Raw genomic sequence first — 13,750 nt, 5'->3', positions numbered from 1 at the left:
GGTCACTACCGCTCCCAGGGTTTTCACCAAATGCTTAGCGACTGTGGCAGCGCACTTGCGCAGGGAAGGTGTTCACGTGTATCCCTACCTGGACGACTGGCTCGTCCAGGCAAGATCAGCAGTACAGTGCTGCCACGACATGTCGCGGACCATTCACCTCCTTCGCAGTCTAGGGTTCTCTCTCAACTACGCAAAGTCTCACCTGCAGCCGGCCCAGGTCCAGCAGTACCTGGGGGCGTCAATAAACACCCAGTCGGCCACCGCACAGCCGGCCACAGCCAGGGTCAACAGCATGCAGGCGCTCATCCGGAGGTGTCAACCTCAGCACTCCCTCCCGGCACAGGTTTTCATGCAACTGATCAGCATGATGGCATCCTGCATATTCATAGTCCCGCACGCGAGGCTGCACATGCGACCCCTCCAGGAATGCTTAGGCCGTCAGTGGAACCAGGCTCATGGCCATCTAAAAGACCTAGTGTTGGTGACCGGTCGTGCTTACAACTCTCTGCATTGGTGGAACCCACGAAACCTTTGCAGGGGACGACCGTTCCAGGAGCCTGTACCACAGATAGTACTGACGACGGACGCATCTCTCCAGGGTTGGGGGGCACATGTCTTCCACTACACGGTGCAGGGACTATGGAGTGCGCAACAGCAGAGGATGCATATCAATGTGTTGGACCTCATGGCGATCTTCATGGCACTGAAGGCATTCAAGTTGCACCTGTGCAACAAGGTCGTGTTAGTCCGGACGGACAACATGACCGCCATGTATTACATCCAGAAGCAGGGAGGCACGCACTCCCCGCAGCTGTCTCACCTAGCCCAGAGCATGTGGAAGTGGGCCATTCAGAGGAACATCTTCCTCATGGGGGAGCATCTCCCGGGTGTCGACAACCAGATGGCGGACCTGCTCAGCAGGCAGAGTCATCAGATGCACGAGTGGGAGATCCACCCGTCGGTTCTCCGTCCGTACTTCCAGCAGTGGGGTCATCCGGACATCGACCTGTTCGCCACAAGCGAGAACGCAAAATGCCCAAACTTCGCCACCAGGTTCCCACACCCGCAGTCTCAGTGCAATGCGATATGGATGAACTGGTCAGGCAGATTTGCGTACGCTTTTCCGCCAGCCCCCCTCATACCTCTGGTGGCGCGCAAACTGCGACAGCAGTCCATGACACTCATCCTGGTTGCTCCAACGTGGGCACGGCAGGCTTGGTACACCACGTTCCTGGAAGTTTCAGTGATGCCTCACCAGCGACTGCACCTCACTCCCAGCCTCCTCACGCAGAGCCATGGAGACATTCAGCACCCAGATCCACAACAGCTGAACCTTGCGATTTGGCTCCTGAGGTCATAGAGTTTAGATACCTGAACTTGCCTCCTGAGTGTATGGACATCATCAAGGAGGCGAGGCGACCAACTACCAGGGCCTTCTATGCGGCCAAATGGAGGCGGTTTGTTATTTACTGCTCCAACAATAACATTAATCCGTTGGACGCCTCCACGCAAATCATCTGTTACTTGTTGCATCTGTACCAATGCAACCTGGCGTACAGTTCTATCAGGATCCATCTCGCGGCCATAGCCGCTTACCTTCAAAACAGGCAACACCTTTCCATTTTTCGGGTACCTGCCATTAAAGCCTTCCTGGAAGGCCTTAAAAGAGTGATCCCTCCCAGACACCCCCCTTCACCAGTCTGGAACTTAAATGTCGTTCTCACCAGACTCATGGGGCCACCCTTTGAGCCACTCCATTCCTGTGACATACAGTTCCTCACCTGGAAGGTGGCCTTCCTCATAGCTATTACATCCCTGCGGAGGGTCAGTGAGCTGCAAGCCCTCACAATTCAGGAACCCTACCTGCAAATCCATGCAAATAGAGTGGTGCTTCGCACCAACCCTAAATTCATGCCAAAAGTGGTTTCGCAGTTCCACATCAACCAAAATATTGAACTGCCCGTTTTCTTTCCTAACCCAGATTCGGTGGCAGACAGAGCACTGCACACCTTAGATGTCAAAAGAGCTCTCCTGTACTACATCGACAGGACAAAAGACTTTCGAAAAACTAAACAGCTATTCGTTGCATTCTCTCCACAACATAAAGGCAACCCTATCTCCAAATCAGGTATAGCCAGGTGGATTGTTAAATGTATCCAGATATGTTATCAGAAAGCTAAACGCACACTAACAGTTCCCCCTAGAGCGCATTCCACACGCAAATTGGGGGCCTCCATGGCTTTCCTGGGTAATATTCCTCTAGAGGACATATGTAGAGCAGCCACATGGACCACTATACATACATTCACCAAACACTACTGCGTAGATGTACGCTCCAAACAGCAAGCTGCAGTAGGTCAGGCTGTTCTCAGGACTCTCTTTCAGACTGCTGCAGCTGGCACGGGCACCCGCAAGTGAGGAGGAAACTGCTATTTATTCTATGCACAGATATGAATTCAGCAGCCCTCATGCCTCGAACGGAATATGCTACTTACCAGTATGCATCTGTTCTTGGCATGAAGGATCTGCTGACATTCATATCGACTCTTGACTGACATTTATACACATTAACACTCCACTCCCCCGTGATCCGGCCTACACTCTTCTGGGACTTCCAAATGCACTCACATATCCCATTCAGGGGTCGTAGGGGCTGGCATATTCACTTGCCACTTGTGGCGGGACATCCGGCAATTCTGGAGCATTAGGGGTCTGAGAGATTGCCAACACATTTGGATTGGCTACATTGCATTTGGCATGCGTTGATATTAACCAAGCAAGGGGACTCCTACCAGAAATGATGGCAAACATACACAACACTTCTATCTCAGAAATTTGTGGAATTGACTTGTCCTTTTGTGGTTTCTCTGATTGACTGTGCTTGAGCCCGCATCGCAAGGGGCGAATCCATCCATGTAATCCAACCTTCTTCTTCTGATTTCATTTCTAATGTGTGTGACTTGATGTGAGCACCTTGGGAGGTTAGGGGTTGATGAGGTGGGTAGGGAGGATAGTTGGGGTTGTTGTTGTGTTGCATTCTTGTCAAATGGAATACAATTATCCGTGCTATGAGGCTTGCACATGTCTGCTTTTGTAAACTTCTGTATCGCAATAAAACAAATTTGAACCAACCCTCTCCCCAAACTTCAGAGAATTTCAAATTTTTCTGTGAGTTTCATCATATGTTCAAAAGTAAATGTGTACCCCAATCCTCAAGTCAGGGTTGTCAACAAACTAAGCCTTCATTTTATTATCTCCGAATGTTCCCTAACTATGATGTATGCTATTCTGTGGGTACCTTTTTAGGTCTCGTAGCGAAAACACAGCGCGTCAGCGCTGTGTCCCGCCAGAGATCTTTTGTTGCCGACTGTGCTTCCCAGGAGACCGTGCCGGCCGCGCGCATCGCCTTGGAGGCGATTTGAAACTGGAACGCGCGCTGTGGCCAGGCGCTGTCTCCTGGGAAGCTCAAGCACCACACACGCATGCGCATACACACAGACACACACACAAGCGCCCACGCACGCACATACATACATACAGAGACACCCCCCCCCCTCACACATACACGCGCGCGCACACACACACACGTGCACCGAGGGCCCCCCTCCCCCGCCGTCCTCGTCGCACACATACATACACACACGAGCATACACACACACACACACACAAGTGCACCAAGCCCCCCCCCCAGCCTTTTGGAACTTACCTGGCCAATGTCGGGGACTCTGCTCTCAGCACGCAGCGCCCAACCTCCTGCTTGCGCGGCCCCGGGGCTCTACACCGCTCACAGGAGCCCCGGGCCGCGAGACGCATTGACTCCGCCTGCCTCCTCTTCCGGTCTGGACGTGGCCCCGCCCCCGTCACAGGTGACCGTGCCTGACTTCCGGGGCGGCCGCGGCGGGATTCCGGGGGCATTTTAATAGCAGCCTTGTAGTATCGTAGCAATTATACACGAACAGAGGAAGTGATTTTTATATACATGTTTATTTAAAAGTATAAGTAATGAGCTTGCGGGGAAGAAAGCAGATGTCGTGAGGAAAGTCGCAGCATTCCTCATACAGTGCCACTGACGTCATTTAAGTAGGAAACCAACATTCTATATGACGTGTGGCCAACAGCCAATAAGAACTGGACTCCCGCAATGAGAACTAAACCTACAACATCTCCCTTTCTTAAATGAACAGAAATACATCAATGCATGGTCCTCCAAGTGCTGGGAACTATGGGAAAAGTGCACGACCTAGATCGGATGCTAAGACACATCGATGAACCACGGGGTTTGGGGTTAAAAGGCAAAGAGGTGGTGGAGGTAATACAGATGTCACCAAAAGTGTTAGATCCTAAGACAACATTTGAAAAGTGAATTGCACTGCTATTATCTAACCATTTACAGTCTTCACCTTATACTTCAGCTGTTGATTGAAGATAATATTATCTGAGATGCTCACATTAACAACCATTGAATGGGTGTGGGTATACGGAAAGGAATATGTAGGTACAGTGAATAACACACGGACACCACCACTGCCATGCACACACGGACACCACCACTGCCATGCACACACGGACACCACCACTGCCATGCACACACGGACACCACCACTGCCATGCACGCACAGACACCACCACTGCCATGCACACACAGACACCACCACTGCCATGCACACACTGACACCACCACTGCCATGCACACACTGACACCACCACTGCCATGCACACACGGACACCACCACTGCCATGCACACACGGACACCACCACTGCCATGCACACACGGACACCAGCACTGCCATGCACACACGGACACCAGCACTGCCATGCACACACGGACACCAGCACTGCCATGCACACACGGACACCAGCACTGCCATGCACACACGGACACCAGCACTGCCATGCACACACGGACACCAGCACTGCCATGCACACACGGACACCAGCACTGCCATGCACACACGGACACCAGCACTGTCATGCACACACGGACACCAGCACTGCCATGCACACACGGACACCAGCACTGCCATGCACACACGGACACCAGCACTGCCATGCACACACGGACACCAGCACTGCCATGCACACACGGACACCAGCACTGCCATGCACACACGGACACCAGCACTGCCATGCACACACGGACACCAGCACTGCCATGCACACACGGACACCAGCACTGCCATGCACACACGGACACCAGCACTGCCATGCACACACGGACACCAGCACTGCCATGCACACACGGACACCAGCACTGCCATGCACACACGGACACCAGCACTGCCATGCACACACGGACACCAGCACTGCCATGCACACACGGACACCAGCACTGCCATGCACACACGGACACCAGCACTGCCATGCACACACGGACACCACCACTGCCATGCACCACATCACTCCGGGGCACCGCCACATCACTCAGGGGCACTGCCACATCACTCAGGGGCACCGCCACATCACTCAGGGGCACCGCCACATCACTCAGGGGCACCGCCACATCACTCAGGGGCACCGCCACATCACTCAGGGGCACCGCCACATCACTCAGGGGCACCGCCACATCACTCAGGGGCACCGCCACATCACTCAGGGGCACCGCCACATCACTCAGGGGCACCGCCACATCACTCAGGGGCACCGCCACATCACTCAGGGGCACCGCCACATCACTCGGGACCACCACCACTTCACTCGGGGACACCACCACTTCACTCGGGGACACCACCACTTCACTCGGGGACACCACCACTTCACTCGGGGACACCACCACTTCACTCGGGGACACCACCACTTCACTCGGGGACACCACCACTTCACTCGGGGACACCACCACTTCACTCGGGGACACCACCACATCACTCGGGGACACCACCACATCACTCGGGGACACCACCACTTCACTCGGGGACACCACCACTTCACTCTGGGACACCACCACTTCACTCTGGGACACCACCACTTCACTCTGGGACACCACCACTTCACTCTGGGACACCACCACTTCACTCTGGGACACCACCACTTCACTCTGGGACACCACCACTTCACTCGGGGACCCCACCACTTCACTCGGGGACACCACCACTTCACTCGGGGACCCCACCACTTCACTCGGGGACCCCGCCACTTCACTCGGGGACCCCGCCACTTCACTCGGGGACCCCGCCACTTCACTCGGGGACCCCGCCACTTCACTCGGGGACCCCGCCACTTCACTCGGGGGCACCGCCACATCACTCGGGGGCACCACCACTTCACTCGGGGACCCCACCACTTCACTCGGGGACCCCACCACTTCACTCGGGGACCCCACCACTTCACTCGGGGACCCCACCACTTCACTCGGGGACCCCACCACTTCACTCGGGGACACCACCACTTCACTCGGGGACACCACCACTTCACTCGGGGACACCACCACTTCACTCGGGGACACCACCACTTCACTCGGGGACACCACCACTTCACTCGGGGACACCACCACTTCACTCGGGGACACCACCACTTCACTCTGGGTCACCACCACATCACTCTGGGTCACCACTCGTCACTCGGGGACACCACCACATCACTCGGGGGCATCACTCGGGGACACCACCACATCACTCGGGGACACAACCCACTTCACCCTTCCACCGACTCAATTACAATAACTTTTATTTAAGTATTAAAAAAATGAAAATCCATTGTTATTTGTAATATTAATACATCTAAGTCATGTAAATACAACTCATATTGCATTACAAATGCTATATGTGTCACATTTGCAAATGTTATAGCTATTGGCATTGTCCTACACAATGCCAATAACTCAAACTTTAATGCTGCGAGACCTATTGCATTGTAAATGCTTGTTGAAAAGTGTTCTTTCCTTGTGAAATTCCATTGCTTTTCAGATTTTCTCAGCACTGAGTTTTTTTATACTGAAGTGGGAAGGTTTTTACAGGATAAGGAATTGTTGAATGGCCGCATTATTTCCCTTATTCTTATTTAGTGTTTGGTTTTTAGTGTGTTTGATGTTACCTACCACATATTTCATTTTAAAAGTGTTGTGTTAATGTATGCTCTTTTATGATGATATATTTTTAATTGAATAAAGAATTCATTCATTCACTGCCCTTTTTTCCATGTTACTGACATAAGTGTTCGCTAGTGACCACTAAACATCACCTGACCTGATTACATTGCCAGTGTTTCTTTAGTCATTTGGACTATTAAATGCAATTAATAAATCCTATGTTCAGGAATTCTAGTTAAATAAACCGTGATGAGTGGGCGGACTGCTGGAGCCACTATGCTTGTGTTCTACAGGTACTACTCATTTAGCGCACCCTTACATGGTGATGTGAAGTTGGTATTAAGAAATTTTCTGGCCATTCATTTCACAAAACTGCTTTTCATCTCCCCATATGCTGTTATGTTACTGTCGGGATTACCCAAAGTTTGAGATTAGTAGAGTGCCACCATGCAGGAGTAAGATAATTTATACTTTATGACTACATTGCTTGTCCCAAGTAGCATATCTCCTCTAACTAGAATCCTCAGGCGTGCCAGTCTTCCATTAATCAACTGTCTCAACGCTAAATGACTCTTTAAAAGTAATTTATTGAGGGTGTTGAAAAGTAAGTAAGATTGCGTGACTGGGAATCCAGGATATGCTGTGCCTGTAGTTAAGGCAGCTCAAAGAAGCAGTGTTGAAGCCTGCAGAAAGTCATCTAAATAAATTGTGGTTTTGGTTGAGGGTTGTGAAAGCAACAACCACAGTCCTCGTCTGAGGAACTTCAAAAAGTCACTAAATTTACCTGTGATTAACCAACCCTTTTGTAGCTTGCCACAAAGCACTCAGGCTTAACTAGGAGGCAGTATGCGAAAATATTGATGCCACAGACAACAGCAATAAAGTGAACACAACAGCACCATGCAAGAAATATTCTGAACCAATTTGGAAAAATAGAGTAAATAAAAAAAAGAAATGATATGATGTGACATAATCCAATCAGTAGAATCGAAGACGTGCAGTTTTTAAAGTTTTAAATTAACCCCTTTCAAGCTGATGACGAGCTGGGCTCGTCATGGTGTAGCCTCCTCGTACACTGATGACGAGCCCAGCTCGTCATAAAACAATGAAAATAAGCAATTCCCAGCACAGGAGGGGAATTGCCTTAGCAGCCATGGAGTTAAACTAGCCTATAAAAGTAAAGAAAGAATACACTCGTGGTCATTTGGCTGCGCTAGACCAGGGGAAAGTCACAAGTTCAGGCTGATCGTGATGGAGCTCAGTTTAGATACAGGAACCAGGTAAGTACCACTTAAGACTTTTCCTTCTAAGCCAGGTGCAGAGTTCCGTTTGGATTGGAGCAGGCTCATGGGGTTGTGGCTGTGCTGGTCCAGTGTCACGGATAGTCATTGGTGTAGCTACGCATTGGCTGCTGTTGCTGTTGCGCAACATGCAGGCCTTGAGTTGACAGTCGACACAGAGTATTTTTAGAATTGGCACGTAACCTCCGACTTCAGCATTAAAGAGTGTAGGAAAGTGCCCTTTTCGATCGAGTCTGGGTAGCACATGCGCTGCTCTAAGAGTCATGCTTGATTGAGGTATGGACTTGACTCCACCCACATTTTCCATTGGCTTGTGTCATTGTCAACTCTAATCTGTGGTTGTTCATTGGTTAAAAGGCCTAGTAGTCCCTCCTTAGTACCTCTTTGTCTCATTTTGTAACCTCCCATGGCAACACCCCCTGTTACATGTGTTGTGGTGATGCTCAGTAGGCTTTAATTACAGCCTCCGAGCACTATTTTCTCAAATAGTTGCCTGTGTGCTTTTTTTATTTTTCTAGCACGCATTGACAATGCAATAGGTCTTGTATTTGCAAGAGTTTTAGATATAGGCATTATAAATGACCATGCCTTTTTTTTAATCTGTTTTAAAAAACGCACATAAATAAGACATTGTCATTTACAATGCCAATTGCTCACACTCTCATAAATGCGAGACCTATTCCATTGCAATTTCTTGTTTTGGATGGTCACCCCCACTTTTTGCTTCGATACTGAAGGTTACGACTCTGATAGTTTCACTGGAGCCTGCTGCCAGGCCCTGGTGCTAGTGCGCTCTCCCTAAAACTGATATGTGTAAATTGGCAACCCCAAATGACAAGGAATGTCCTCCCCTTACAAGTCACTAGTACATGGTACCAGTAGTACCCTGGGCATGGGTAGTAAAGTGGTCTCCAGGGCTTGCAACATGATTTGTGCCTCCCTGAGTGGTCATGTAAACTACTGAGAGGATGGTTGGCTAGTGACATCAAGGCGGTGAGCTTCAAATGCTTCACAGCCTCTGATATGCATCAGGGTTGCCACCCAGAGAGGAAACAGCCCTCCCCTCCCCAAGCAAATTTACTCCCAAAAAAGCTGGACATTATGTAGGCTGGAGGTGTACACCCAAGAAGGCTAGCCATACCTCTAAGGTGGGCTACATGGGCTGTACAGCTAAGGGAGACATTTGCCATTTTTAAAAGTGGTAGAAATAGTGGGTTCTGTGTAGAAAAGGTGACCTATGCTCCTCAATGGGGTCACCTTAGGGGTGGGTTAGCGGCTGGGGGAAATAGCCCATTGGCCACTTGCACCCACACTCCTAATGCCCCTAAATCTTGTATTTAAGGGCTAACCCTAACACCCGACCCTCATTCTGAACCAACTTGCATTGAAGAGGACAACAGGACTTGCCCAAACCAAAAGAGGGATACTCTGTACCTGTGGCAATTCTCCTGAAAGTTCCTGATCAAGACTCCGTCTAGGCTAAATCTCAGTTCTCAAAGACAGAGGGACCCCTGTGAGAGAGCCTGAAGCACCCACACACTCTCCCTAAACTGCTGGCACTATTCTCCTGCAAACTGCAGGTAAAATAGTGCTCTGTATCTCAAGAATCGGTGGTTATCGGGCCCACCGAGGTATCGCCCAAATCCAGATGGTCTAGTACGTTGTTGGAATGGTAGCCCTGCCTTCCACAAAGTTACAGGCAGCTACTGTGTTCCCCGGGACCACTGGACATTGAAGTACCCATTTGCTGTGCTTACCGCTGGCAAGGCTTGTTGGGCGCCAGTCCGGCAACAGACCCCCGCACACGATGCTGCACCTAGAGCGACCTTGTTGTTGTGATTTTGCATCTTGTTCCCCACAGCCCAGTGTAAGCAGTAAAAAGAAACTCTCCCAAAGCTCTCGTTCAGCACCAGGGACAGCCAGGACAAATCTGCACCCGGGCTACACGAACTAGGTAAAATTGAACTGACTGTCGTGGCTTGGTCCTGGGATCCCGCATCACCTTTACCCGCTGTGGGTACCATGCAACTCAAACTGCAAGTGACCGATTGTTACTAGTGGTTTTTACAATTGACCGCAATTTTAAAGTTTCTTTGTATTATTTTGCCCTGATTTTCTATTGCTTCTAAAATCCATATCTACGGTTATATGTATGAGAGTTCATCTGTTGTGGTGTCTAAATTTAGATAAAATCCTGCTTTACTTTTATAAATTTGTGTTGTATTTCTTTTGAGTCATGTCATTTACTTATCGTTCATGTTGGTACTCTTAAATACTTAACACATGTTTCTCTAGTAAAGCGTGGCTGCTCTTTGCTACTCTACCAGGACTAAGCTAAGGATTTGTCATTGTGAATCCAGGAACCATCTTTGGGGTTTGTGAGTATTGGGTGGAGAAGCCTAACTAGCATCACCATATAATACTCCACCTTCTTACAAATATGATTTTAAATTGCAATTCATTTCAGTAAAAGCAGTATATCTCTATCTGCTTCCAATGTAAAGTTAGCACTTAATAAATACAATAAGGTAACCCGGTGTTCGTCAATGGGAGAGATTGGCCTTACAAAACTGTAAACGCAACTTTAGGGGTTTTTCACTGCCAGGACATGTCAAACTTGCACCAATGCCCTACTTTTTAAATATAATGTACCCTTCCTTATGAGCCTTTAAAGAATACCTTAGAAGTGCCTTACAAATATTGAAAAAGAGGGGTTACACCTCGCAAAAAAGGTTTGTTTCCAGAACGAAATGGCAGTTTAAAACTGCACCACAGACTGCAGCAACAGGCCTGAGGCATGTTTTACAGTGATACTTTAGTGGGGTCCACAATACAATGAATGGTGCTTCCTTCCAGGTAGTATTTAACTTACAGGCCCTAGGTATGTGTAGTACCATATACTAGGCACGTGCAAGAAAATTAAATGTACCAATTGAATAGATGCCAACTTTACCATGTTTTAGGTAGAGAGAAAAAGCACTTTACCAAAGGTTAGCAGGGAGAGAGAACAGAGTCCTAATACTAACAAACACATGTTCAGCAACTGAAGGCAAAAAGGGCCAGGTCCAACATTAACTGACAGTATTCCTTTAAAAAAAAATAATAATAATTTAAACATGTAATACTTTGTAAGGAATCTACGCCCAGGTAGTCTTTAACAGTTAAGGTTTTACAGAAGGTAAGTAATTTGTTCCTTAAGTGCTCAGGAATCCAACACAGGGATGGGATATATTGACCTATTTAGCCTTATGACTTCAATAATACGCTCCATATTGGGAGTAAGAAACAAAAAGAATTTCAAGTAACCTTTTTGTCTGATTCTTGTGCCTTTGTCATGAAAGTCTTACTCTTTATGTCCATTGTAAAACAAAAAAGCATTTTTAGGAATTCCTATTTCAGTTTTACCTTTACATTGTTTTGGTTGTATTTCCACAGGTTTTTTTTTCTTTTTAAACTGTTTCTTATTCGACTATTTTGAACATTAGCTTTTGAATATTTTACACGCTTGTATACTGATTTATGACAAGTAAACTCATTATTTTTCTTTTTTATTTAAGCAGACCTCATTTGGGAAGTGTACCAGATTTTAGATATGCCTTGGCGCCAGCATCCATGTCTGACAATCATGTAGATTCCTACAGCTCTTCTTCAGTGCTGCGGCGTCCTCAGAAAGGACGTCTAGCAGCCCTTCGAGATGAACCGTCAAAGGTAGACTACCTTTTTTTAGAACTTATGATGTGAAAGATTGAATACATTTTATTGCAGAAATATGTAAAATAATGCTTTGCACAGAATCTTTGAAATTGGTGTTTCCTACGTACATACCAATACTGGACTGCTTTTGTGAAAAAGGTGTGAATTTTCCAACTGTGCAATACAAAACTGTGACTCAACACACTTACTGGGTGCATGCAGGCTTTAATATCTATGGCCATTTTCAGATTCGAGAATCATTAATGAAAATCTGCACCTTTCTTTTCGCTTGCACAAACATTAACCTTAATATAACACTTTTACATGGTCACTGAAGTTAGTTTGTGAGATCTTTTTGTATTTTAGCTGCCAGGCTTATTAATGTTGATTTATGGTGTAAAGCAGTAATTGGCCTAGGTTTGAGGGTGTTGTCTGTAGTTCTCTATTGTGCATGTAATTTTGTGGTAAAAGCAGGTATTTTTGTTTGAATGTCAGTACATTGATATTGTAAAAGCTCTTAAACCACTGGTTGTTTTTTTTTTGCCACCTGTCTTGCTTTTCGGATGGACGTCTGAAGCATGTAAGTTTTGATGGGGTTTTTATATTGTTATTATTTTGTGAAACCATCTTTGTGGCTGATTCACCCTTAGAATCAGAGTTTTATTTGGGAGATGAGTAGTATTAAAAAAAATGGGCGACAACCTAAAGTCCTCCAATTTGACTTGTTCTTTATACTTGAATGCCAAAATCTTTAAATGGAAACAGATTTCTTGCAGACTGACTTTTTGTGAAAAAGCCATAGTGTGTTTGAAACTAGAGTCAATATAGTTTCAGTTGGTCTCTTAACCATCTAGCTCGGATTTCCCAGTTTATGTAGCCACAGCCTACTTCCTTCTTATGCCATTACCAGTGTTGCTGTATTGGTTCCTAAATATTCTTCTCCTTGCCTTGCTATAGACAATTTGATCTAGTTGCGATTTGGTCAGACGCCTTGTTAGCAACACTAATGTTTTTTTACTTTATGGGAAGCGCACCACATCTTAATTTTCAAAATAGTTAATGGCGGCTTGATCACCTACTAGCATCTAACATACATTCTAATTACTTTCCTTGTTGCTTTGGAATTATGTAGGTACAAACCCTCAATGAGCAGGATTGGGAACGTGCTCAGCAAGCAAGTGTCTTGGCAAATGTGGCGCAAGCGTTTGAGAGTGATGTAGATCTGTCTGATGTCGAAGATGACCGTGAAACAATATTCAGTTCTGTGGATATATTGTCACCCAGTGGCCAGGCTGATGCCCAGACGTTGGCCATGATGCTCCAAGAGCAACTTGATGCGATCAACAATGAAATAAGGTATTCTAATGTCTCTGATGCATTGTCCACCACAGAAACATTTCCATTATTTTGCTGTAAGGTAATTTCTTGTTTGAAATTCTAAATCCATTGAATGGCCCTGTCTTTACACTTACGTTCTGGTTCACAGATATTGTTGCCCTACAGTACAAATGGACAGCAGGTTAGCAGAGATGCTTGCAGCTTGGCATGACTGGGAGGGAGGGAGGGAGGGAGGGAGTAAGAAGAACCCATTGGCTAATCTTTATTCGCTTCTACTAACATATTTGAAAATATGCAGACTCGCCTCTAATTGCACTGTTACTTATGTTGAAGAGTGAGGGCATGTGACTGGCAAAGAAACCTATTTTTACTTTTAACTTTGCTGCAGTTGGAATT

General features: G+C 47.3%; 1 protein-coding gene across 10 annotated transcripts in view; it reads left to right on the top strand.

Moving 5' to 3' along the window:
• Positions 1-13,750, top strand: part of PPFIA1 (PPFI scaffold protein A1) — a 922,132-nt gene that overhangs the window by 367,770 nt on the left and 540,612 nt on the right. For 4 of the 10 annotated variants that reach the window (XM_086959568.1, XM_086959564.1, XM_086959560.1 and 1 more), the window contains exons 14-16: positions 11,881-12,031; positions 13,149-13,372; positions 13,503-13,535. In XM_086959568.1, coding sequence (XP_086815694.1) covers positions 11,881-12,031; positions 13,149-13,372; positions 13,503-13,535 — 408 coding nt within the window. The remainder of the gene's footprint in view (positions 1-11,880; positions 12,032-13,148; positions 13,373-13,502; positions 13,536-13,750) is intronic. The other 6 variants (XM_086959570.1, XM_086959566.1, XM_086959563.1 and 3 more) reach the window with 2 other exon arrangements.

This window comes from Lissotriton vulgaris, chromosome 2_2 (assembly GCF_964263255.1).
Source record: "Lissotriton vulgaris chromosome 2_2, aLisVul1.2, whole genome shotgun sequence".
In the NCBI taxonomy this organism is placed as follows: Eukaryota; Metazoa; Chordata; class Amphibia; order Caudata; family Salamandridae; genus Lissotriton; species Lissotriton vulgaris.
This window is presented reverse-complemented; position numbering and strand designations above follow the sequence as displayed.